The sequence below is a fragment of the Nestor notabilis genome, unplaced genomic scaffold, assembly GCF_000696875.1.
Source record: "Nestor notabilis isolate BGI_N333 unplaced genomic scaffold, ASM69687v1 scaffold2286, whole genome shotgun sequence".
In the NCBI taxonomy this organism is placed as follows: Eukaryota; Metazoa; Chordata; class Aves; order Psittaciformes; family Psittacidae; genus Nestor; species Nestor notabilis.
In genome coordinates, this window is record NW_009934034.1 from 1812 (window position 1) to 12246 (window position 10435).

At 43.0% G+C, this 10435-nt stretch overlaps 1 protein-coding gene across 1 annotated transcript in view; it reads left to right on the plus strand.

Annotated features, from left to right (window-relative positions):
- Window positions 1–395: 395 nt before the first annotated feature.
- LOC104407757 overlaps window positions 396–10435 on the plus strand; it is a gene marked incomplete at its 3' end in the record, with an annotated part of 57507 nt that continues 47467 nt past the window's right edge. The window contains exon 1 of the mRNA XM_010017128.1: window positions 396–1083. Within this exon, the coding sequence (XP_010015430.1) occupies window positions 396–1083 (688 nt within the window). The remainder of the gene's footprint in view (window positions 1084–10435) is intronic.

The window sequence follows — 10435 nt, forward strand, 5'->3', positions numbered from 1 at the left end:
ACTGCTAAACTGATGCATCTGATACAATCTGTCAGTCACTGCTGTAATTTACCTGGCTTTTTCAAAGGCAAGGAAGAGCCGATTAAAGGAATCCCTTGTATTTGAGGTGTCAGCCTCAGGACAGAGATCGCTGTTTTGTGTGGCATATGGGCAGGTATGGCTTATGGGCTCCCTGTCACTGACAGGGATTTGGTGCAGGTACATCGGGAAGCCCCTTCCCCCCAGTGGAACGACTTTATCTACCCAGAATTTCTGTAAAGGTCAATACATTCTTATATAGTACATTTTTTGCCTCTTTTGGCGTAATCAGTTATTTGACACTTTGTTTCAAGAAAATAACCCTTTTTTCCCCTGTGTCTATATATAACTCTGAAGTTTGGGCCTTTTACTGCACTATGGATCAGCTGGAGTATGTGAGAAGTACTACTGCTGCCCAAGCTGCCAAGGAGGGATTGAGCAAGCCTGCTGCTCCCCAGAAGAATGCTTACATGAGGCTTGTGCAAAAGCACCACAGTGGCCGGTTCCGGTCATATTTGAATCACATTTCAGAGAAGATGCAGCTAGAAGATGAGCCCAGCTCGGATCTGGACCTGCCCTTGAGGAGAGGCCTGGAGGAGGATAATCCAGCCAGGAATGGGTTGAATGTGCACAGCTATTCACCGGTCGGAACATCTCACCTGGAACAGACCATGCCTGGAGAATTTGAGAATGATAAACCCCAGCTCGCTCAGAACAGATGTCCTCATAAAAAAAATGCCTTTGTTAGTCTAGAAGGAGACTTGGAGGTGGACAATGACTTTTATGTACATCAGCATGGAGCTGCATCTGACTTGTTAAATATGAGTGATGCCCTGGGTGGGAGAGTATCGAACAGCCTGACACACTGTGCAGGTCTGCAGAAGTCCTCTGGGTCTGATGAAAAGGATGAGGAGGATATGTGGAGGAGGAAACATAAAAAACGAGGCAGATATCCTGCCAGCACAGATACAGCAGCTGGACACTTGTTGACTGAGCAGTTTAGTGAGGATGTGCTGGCAATAAATGCCAGGAAAAACCGTCAGTCGTCTCCAGGTCAAGTCCAAGGTGAGTTCACACTAATGAATTGTTTGGTCTATTTGCTACAATTACTGTGGAATTGAATGTGATGTTTTAGTCATGAGTGAGTTAACATGAGCCAGTTCTGCTCTGTCCAAGTTAGTCAGCCCTTAGTTACCTGTGGGTGGCTTTGTCCTAGTTTACATGTAAGCCATCCAGCATGTGCAAATGGCTTCATTTGGAGCCAGCTTGGTGCTGGCAGGGCCTAATCCTCTGGCCTAAGCTCTGTGAATGTGGCTGTGCTGCTTCCAGAATCAGTTCAAGACTAGGAGAGCCCAGTTTCTGTGGCATAGAGTCCCAATTGCTAAGACTGCTGGATCAGAGCTGACTCAGGGCAGAGTCATGCTTTTCTCAGCATTGCCTTGTTGGATCTGGTGTGCTGGTTTGCCTTTGGGGAGGGTCCAAGTTCATCTAGTACTTATGGGCCTAAGATGCCTGTATAATATCTAATTCCTGATACAGAGTGTTCTCCAGTAAATTTTGCTGTTAGTAACAAAGAGACCGCATCTTGCTGTAGTAAAGTGAATGTGTCTCTTAAATGGCAAAAAGCCCACTTGCGGAGATAAATAATTTAAACAAAGACCAAATCACAGTATCCACAAGCAACCAAAGCCAGGAAGTTTAAATTTGTTCTCTGAGTTTAATGGGTTAAAACTTCTTCTGACTGTTCCTTATGGTGAAATACTTGGATAGGCAGATATTATGAGCTACTATTGAAGGAACTCATAAATGTCACTGTATTAAAACCTCTGTAACAAATAGAAAAGACATCAATTTCTCAGCTGGGTAAGATGGGCCTGAGGCCTGTCAGTACTCTTGGATTGAAAATCAAGAAAATGTTAACTAAATCAGTCTTACAAAACTATGCCCTGTTGCTTGAGAGTTGCAAGTGATGTGCTTTTTCAGGGTTTGCAGTATTTTTGAGCTTGTGACGGTAGATCATGTGGTAAACTTTCATGAGTTTTTGCAAGACAAGATCATAGTTAAAAGATTTAACACAAGCAGAATATGCTAAAATTTGTTGATGAGCTTGACTTTTTGGGAGGGTTTTTCCCCCCATGCTTTATTATAACACTATTTACTATGCTAGCCTGTTACAATAGACTTTGCTGCCTTTCACCCTCTAGCTTTTGGAGAGTAGGGAAGAGCAGCTAACAGATGGAGAGTCTAGAAGGCTTAAAGTTTATGGCCATAAAAGCAAAAGGTGCCTGCGTGGATTTTATCAAAAGCAAGCACCTGCAGTTCCCTTCTGCTCTACTTGGGAGTGGGATTGCACAAACCCTTTAAAAACTACTTGTTTGTTTAGTGTAAAGACCTAGAGCCGAAAATGTTGACCCTTATGTTAGACCTCCCAGGTGGAAAACTCACGCTGTGGGGAAGACTGTTGGAAAATTATTTACTTAACCCTTCCTTTTCTTCCACCTGCATATCTTTCCAGCCAGCCTCCTGTGTAGCTGAGACTGGTTTACAGGAACACTTGCAGGGACATAAAAACTGTTTCTTGGGGAGAAAGAAATAGGAAAAAGAATGTCATTTGATTCAGAGAAACATCTTTTCTGCTGTCCAGTTTGAGTATATTGTAGCAGTCTTGTTAAGTGAAATGAAGATTTTACAGTATGCAAGTGCTTAGGTATAAGAACTCACACATCACAGGAACCCAGGACACATTACCAGATTAATATTTTCTCACTTCAAAGCTTGTCTTTCTGTCTTTATGCTATTATAAGTCATATTACTTTGCATAGGCAAGTGTTTGGTTTGACTGGTTTAAATCAAGGCTTGTGAAACTGATGGCAAGAATTGCTTCTGTCACAGCAGTGAGGCATATCATCTTTTCAGTAGTGACATTTCCTTACAAATTAACTCTCTTCAGCTTGTTATAGGCTTTCCAAAAGGCTCTTTGAGCTAATCTTAAAGCCAGGCATGCCTCTTTATATTGCTTCATTTCATTGTCTCAGGTTTAGCCATTGTCAGGTTTGCAGTGACTCTAAAACTGATAGTACTAAAATTGAAGACAAGCATGGATGTCTGAGAAAACCCTTTGAGTGCCCTGGGGCAGGCTGTGGGCAGCGAGGGACTGGTCCTTGTTAATGTTCTTCCAGTGGTGCAGCAGCTCCTGTGGCCTTAGGGGAAAGCAGGGTGGTTTGCAGAGCCCCAGGCAGGTGTCACTGAGCCCTGGAGCTCACTATTTGTGTGTTGCTGTTCGTAAGAAGTACTGAAGTTTGCCTTTGTCATTCTGTACTGTAAGGTCCCAAGGTGGGGCTTGGTGGATAGGAGTAATTCCATAGCAGATAATTAGGAGACTGACCATGGCAGTCTCTTCTGGTGTTCCATATAGTAACTGCTTTTCCTAAGTATGGGAAACTTTGCAGTTTAGAGAGCTGAGTTTGACGAAAACTCTATTGTCCCTTGTCTGAAACATGTGACATAGTCATGAAACTGCAGGTTGGATTCACTCTACAGTATCAGCACTCCCAGATTTGTGAAGATGAAGCTGCGTGATGCATTCCACAGATTGTTGTTCTTTTTTGTGTGGCTATAACCTCTGCCATAAAGCCTCCTGTTCTGAAGTCTCTTCTCAAACAAATCTCAATAAAACAGAAAATTATTTTAAAATGCCTCTTTAAATTATGATGCTTTTAGTTTTTCATCTAATACAATTTTTCTGCTGGTATTTTCCCCTAAATCTCCAATCCTCTAGGTTCTTTGTGTGCTAAAATTTGGTTAAATTTAGTTAACAGAAAGTCTCTCACGAAGTCCGCGAGTTATTTTCTGGGTTTGATCAAAGACTAAGGGGGTTTCCCCCTTAAATCCAGAGTTAGTAATCAAAGTCTCTCAATCAGACTTGACTGAAGTTTCTGTAATAAAAGGGCTTAAACCCACTTTTCCTTGAGGGCAGAAGTACTGACTCTTTCTGTGGCATCTGTCTGTCAGATGTCTAAATGCTAATAGTTGAGATTTGCATAGCTGCTAAGTGGAACTTCAATATCTGTTATGCCTTGATTTATCAGTAAGTAGTTTAGACCAAGCTGTGTGTTTTATTCAGAACAGTAAAGTTTTGGTTGCTTTTTGAGTACATACACTTCACAGCCTGTTTTTGAGGGAGTGTTGCTGTTTTTGATAACACATTCCTGAGTCTGCTGGAAAGCCTGAAAACCAGACATCTGCAGAAGAGAACTGTCCTCCAAACAGTTTTACATGTCGAGTGCAGCACAGTCGTGTAAATACAATTTCCCAGACACACTTGATTTCAGAGGATCTTTGGAGCTAGAGTACCTGAGAGTGAGAAGTGGCTTTATTGATGCTGAAAGCTTGGGTGGAGCAGGGTGCTCTTGAAGGCTGATTGCTATGAAACAGGTTCAGATTGTGCAGTGCTGGTTATATTATCTCTGTATCTGCAGACATCTTCCTTGGGAAGAACACCACTATCAGCTTCTCTAGGTGGCATCCCGAGGCTCCTCTTACTAAAAGCTTTACAGGTTTATGATGTATTGGAGATATCTTGCCCATCTGTCAGGGTCAGCGTGCCCCCTGAGTGGAAACAGACAATTCTTGGGTAACAACATGCCTTTTCTGAAATGGCGTAAGATTTCCATGGCCCTTTATGATTTATCATCTGTCTGACACTTGGCATTTATTTGCCCAGCATGTGGTACTTAACCGACTTGGGCAGCTTCCATGGAGGAGTGTCGCTGGCAAGCAGGCTGGTGTTTAGCATCATTGCTTTAAAAACAATTGCTGCTGTTGGATGGTGGTGGTGTGCTTGTAGCTGCAACCCTGACATTTAAAAGGTTCTGGATATGTAAAGGAACTATCCTGGAATGGCTTTCCTTCATGTTTGGTGGGCACAGCTGGTCAAGAAATACAAGCCTTAACAGGATGGCAGCATCTTAGGGGTTTTTTTTTTTTTTCCATGGTAGACAGCACTAGATTTTGTGTTTGCCATTGTTTTTCCGGGGGAACTTTGGAAGATCCTCCACAGCTTCTGCTTTTCTCTTCTGTAAGGCAAATGTAAGATAATGCTGCTTTTTAGCAGTGAGTCCTCCAGTTCTTGTTTAGTGAAATTCGGTACTAAAGAATGCTGTTATCTCCCTATTTGGCACCATTAAATATAAGCCAGTGATCTAGTAAAGGCCACAGAATCAGCTCAACAAATGGAGAATGTTGATTGCTGTGGAAATCTTTAAAACGTAGCTGATCTTGCCAGGTCCAATGTAAAGTTCCTTAGATGACATTAATCATTGTAATAAGATATGGGAGAGGAGGGAAAGCGATTTACTGTATGGCCTCATCTGAGAAACACATGAAGAATTGAATGCTCTTTTTCTCTAATGGCTTAGCAACATCATCACAAACATAAATTTCTCTCTTGCTTCTGATAGAAAAAAATGTTGCATTCCTTATTCTTGTGCAACTAATGTGTTTGGCTAACATCAGCTATAGTATATGAGTTAATATCTGATGTATCCTCTCTTGGGGAGATGAGATCCTGCCCTTGCAGGAACTGTGTTTTTGTGTGTGATCTAGTAACTGTCTTCCATGCCCTTTACCAGAGTCCTGAGCACATCATGCTGCAGTGGGGCTGAGTTCTGCATGAGGAGCCCTTGCATTTGACAGCAATGCTTTCATCTCTGTGAAGGAGCTTCCTTCACTTACTAGTGCTTGTGTGAAAAATGTTCATCAGTGGGAACGCTTGTTGCTGTTAACATGCTATATATTTATTTGGTTTTTAAATTATGTCTTTTCTCTTGAGCCACCATTAGTAGCTCAGATAATTATGCCTGCCAGTGTGGTGTTGGTCCTAGGAATATAATATTTTAAAGAACTGAATTTATTTAGTTAGCTTTTAATCTTTTATTTAATGTGACTTGTCATCAATTTATGCAACAAAGGTCCTGTTGAGATCTCTCAGTGTCAGTTTCTTACGAGATTAGGAGTTTGATGGTAAAGGTGTAACTATGGATGCTAGTCTGTTAGTATAATAAAATCACAGCATATGTGTAATGGTTTAAAAGCTGTTCAGCCAAACTAATTAAATGCAGCAGTAAATTGAGACTTGTTACTGACAGGTGTGTCTGGTTCTTGCAGTGTCATGTTCTGACTCTGCTGTTTAATACTTCTGTCAATCATCAGGAAGAAAACATACAAGTAGGATTGAAAGTTTTTTTGGACGGCTTGGAGACTGCAGGGAGTATTGAATAATGAGGGTAGTTGCTGGCAGCTGTCTGGATCACTTGGTGGGCAGGGAGCAGGCAAAACAAAATCCACTATTGGGCCAGCATAGAACCATGCTGGCAGTGAGAGGAGCCCAGTGTGGGAAGCATCAGCTTGGAAAAGAGTTTTGCCCTTTTGATGGATTAATCAACTGAACATCCCCTTCCTGTGCAATGTGGCCAAAAGGGTGATGTGTGAGCACGGGAACTGGAAGATGGAGTATGGACTGCATGTCTTTGGCATGGCAACAGCAGCTTATGAAGTGTTGTATCCTGTGGTGATGCCCTCTGTTCAGGATGGATGGTGATGAATTGGTGAATACTCAGAGGACAGCCACAAGGAAGATGAAAACACTGGGTTCACAGACAATGATCTGAGGAACCCCGCTTTACTTATCAAAGAGGTGCTTGTGGGAAGGGAGCTTTCAGTAAATTGCCTACATGGGGAACAGATGTTCAATGATAGGCTACTCAGTTGAACTGATAATGGTGTAGCGCATTTGAGCCTAAGCAAATCCAGGCTTGAAATACAGCACAACTTAGCAGTGAGAGTGAATGATCATCAGAACAGTTCTACCAAGGCTTGTGATGTGTGGGTTGTCACCGGCACATTTAAAAGCCCTGGTAACAAATTCTACCCCTGGAATATGCTGTACTTCTAGCAGAAGTTGATTAGTAAACGCCCTCAGTCCTCCACAATCCACAAGGTCAGGCAGCCCACACAGCCTAATCATGTTCTGGTCTGTTGTTCACATAATCTCCGAAGTGTCTCCTTTGCCATGGATACCCAGGTATGTAGGACAGACACTTTGCAGCTAGCTTCAGTGGCTTATGGGGATTCCTCTCCAGGCCATGGCTGCTGCAGGGCTTTCACCACTGTCTTTCTTTCCAGCCTCTGCTTCTGCCTCTTCTGTCCTATGTGCTGGTGTCCATCTCTTGCCTTCCCACCTCAAGCCCCTTGCTAACTAATTCCATGAAGTGGCGTGGGCTGCATGTCCCTGACTCCCTCTTGTGGGGAAATCTGAACTATAGAGAGTTGAAACTTGGCTGGGGCAGGATGGAAACCAAAATGTTGGGATCTATTGCATAAAATAAGTTTTTCTGTGACAAAAAAATAATTCCGGGGTGCTGAAGGAAAATGTCAACACTAGCAGCTGCATCCCACAGATGTATGGGGTAGGTCATGCCTTGGAGAATATTTCAGGAGCTCTACAGATACAAGCCTGAAGCAATAATGGGTTTTTATTCAATTTGTATGTTTTTAGGCATTTTTCCTCCACAGCACTGAGGGTTGTGAATGAAGTACCTGCTATACTGAATAGGCAGTATGGGGAATGGTTCATGAGCAAGTTGGCTTATTCTGCAGCACATGGGATAACCTCAGGATATGTATGAATCTGAAAGCAGTTCTTTCAGTTCTTCAGCTATTAATGTCTTCAGCACATTAGCACCTCCTATGAGGTATTTTGCCTTTCAAAGCCTCTTGGCTTCCTCTGGTCTTTGAACAGCTTGCCTCCCTCAAACTACTGAAGCCCAGAGAAATCAGAGAGAACTTCCCCAGTATTATGCTTTTAAAGTGGGGTTTTTTTGAAGTCTTGAAGAAGCCTTCCCGCAGCGTAGTTACTGGATAAAACAAAAAGCAAAATGTATTGTGGAGGATGCTTTGGGAGGATGTAAGGATGAGAGGGCAGTGGAAGCAGCCCTGGCCCACATCCCCAGGCAGGAGTGGAAGCCTGGAGGAGTGCAGTCACCAGGCAGAGTAGGTAGTTAGGAGGTCACGAGCAGGGTGGAGCAGGTTCACAGAGAGTCCTGAAAACCAGAAGAGCTGTATCCCCTCCCTGACAACGCCACTGCGCTGCTGCACACAGCTGGAGCACAGTAACTATTTTGATAAACTTTTGGTGTATTGCTACTAAATGAGTTTCATCACCAACCCTTAATTCAGAGCTTGGAATGGTATCTTTGGCATTTGCAGTCATGTAGTATTCCTACAACACAAGCCCTGCTGAGGAATTGAATAGAACTGCAATTACTGTCTGAGTTACTGAAGTCAAAACAATGCAAGCATGAGGATGCTTGGAAGTGTTTTCAAAGAGGAAGCATGGTGTTGTGGGCACATGATCTTGGTGCTCAGGAGCAGTTTCCACAGCATTGTTTTCCACAGCAGAAAGAATCCATTGTGCGTTTTTCTTCATTTCAGTTTTTCAAAGCATAGTCCATTTCAGAAAGCAGAAGTCAGTGAAACCTTTCCATTTTCCCTGGTTCCATATTGAAATGTAGGGGCATGCAGCACAAGAGTTTTAAATAATTATATGTAGCTTAAAGAAAAAGAACAGTGGCAACATGTGCTTCCCACTTCATTTTCATGGGTCTGGAAATGAGCATCTGTTTCTCCTCCTGGGACTTCCCTGAGTATCCATGGACATGCCCCTTTTTTTGCTGCCTCCATTCCTAAATAGGAATATTTCTTCCTCAGCGGCTTGTTGTAAGAATAGTGAATGTGTGAATCTTTTACGACCAGCTGCAGTGGCACGGTCACCTCCAAAAGCAGCTCATGGCCCTGTGAACTCACTCACAAACCATGACAGCCTGTATTTCCCCATCTGGGAGTCACCAGTGGCAGGGCAGGCTGTCTTTCCGCAGCCAGATTGTTCCCCATGTTGCAAGGATTTCCTTTGTGGGTTTTTTTTTTTTTTGTTTGGTTTTTTTTTGTTTGGTTGGTTGGTTGGGTTTTTTTTTTTTTTTGTTTGTTTTGTTTGTTTGGGTTTTTTTCCTGGACATTGAACTCTGTGCAGATTTTGGAAGATATTCTGCCAAAAATGTTTAGAAAATCCCTGTCTTCAAACAGGCAGGGTGAGAGAGCTCCAGTTTTGTTCGTGGGTGCACAAATGGCTCACAGCTAGACTGTGTCCTGGTGCATGAACATGGTTGTGCCGGTAGATAAACTGCCAGCTGGCATAGGAGGAGCTGTGTTAAGTTGGACAGGGTTGTTGGTAACTGATTGGGCTGTTGCTGGAAGGACTCGTTGCTTGGAAGGACTCCTGAAATCGCATTTAAGAGCTGTGTGGACAGGCCTTCCTTTTAAGCTCTGTCTCCTCATCTTATATTGATTTGTCTTGATGGTGGAAAGTTACAGCTTAGATTTATGCTGTGGCTGGGCCCTGGTGGCCCATGGAAATGGGTCAATTATTGGAGACCGGTGGTCATGGGAGCTAGTTCTGGCAGCTGGATTTCAATACATCATCCACTCACTTCAGGACATTTGCATAGAATTTACATTTTGGCTGAACCCGTGCGTGTAAATGTAGGTCTGCATTGTTTCTCTTCTTTGAATGACTGTTTAATTTACTTTAAACTTACTTATGCAGTCTACCATCTGCCTAAATCCCTACAGTGCTGTCACATCACCATCCATTTTCGCTTCCGCCAAGACATTCCCTTTCCCGGAAGTTTGCCCTGCTTTCAATCCTGAAGATTCAAATCATTCACATCCTTGGTTGTTTTTGAGAAGGACTTACAGCAACATTGTAGGAACTCCCCTTGGCTCTGCGGTCAGGCTTGGGCTAAGCACAGGAGTGTGCTGCAGAACCTCCAGTTTAGTTTACATTTCATCAGAGAAGAAGGATCCTTCTTTTTTTCCTTGTGATAAGGAGAATGTGCTGTCAGACATTTTTGTAGACCCTAGACTGAGCATCTGAAATGCTGCCTTCCAAGTTTATCTCCTGCAAGTCTCTTTGCTGGAATGAAACCTCACTGAACTGATAACGTATCTCAAGAGTCTTGCCTTTCCACTCCTACACGTGTAATGAATTCTTTCCTATGACATCCTCATTTCTCTCTATTGCTTTGTCTTTAATCTTGAGCCATCTACTTTATTAAACCTCTTTGCTTCAAAATAGTGTAAAATGCATGGTGGTGGTTCTGTTCCAAGGCTATCGGAGAACTCTGAATTCATGTAATTCATGTTGAGAGCAGTGTTGAAGCACAGCTGTTCCTAGCACAAGCTGGAGCAGAGCTCAGCTCACAGGGAGTCCGGTGGATGGATTTTGGTCCAGTTTTGTATTATTTGGGCTCTAGCACAGAGTTTTGCTTGAGATATCTTCCAAGGAGTGTCTTTTCTCTTCCTG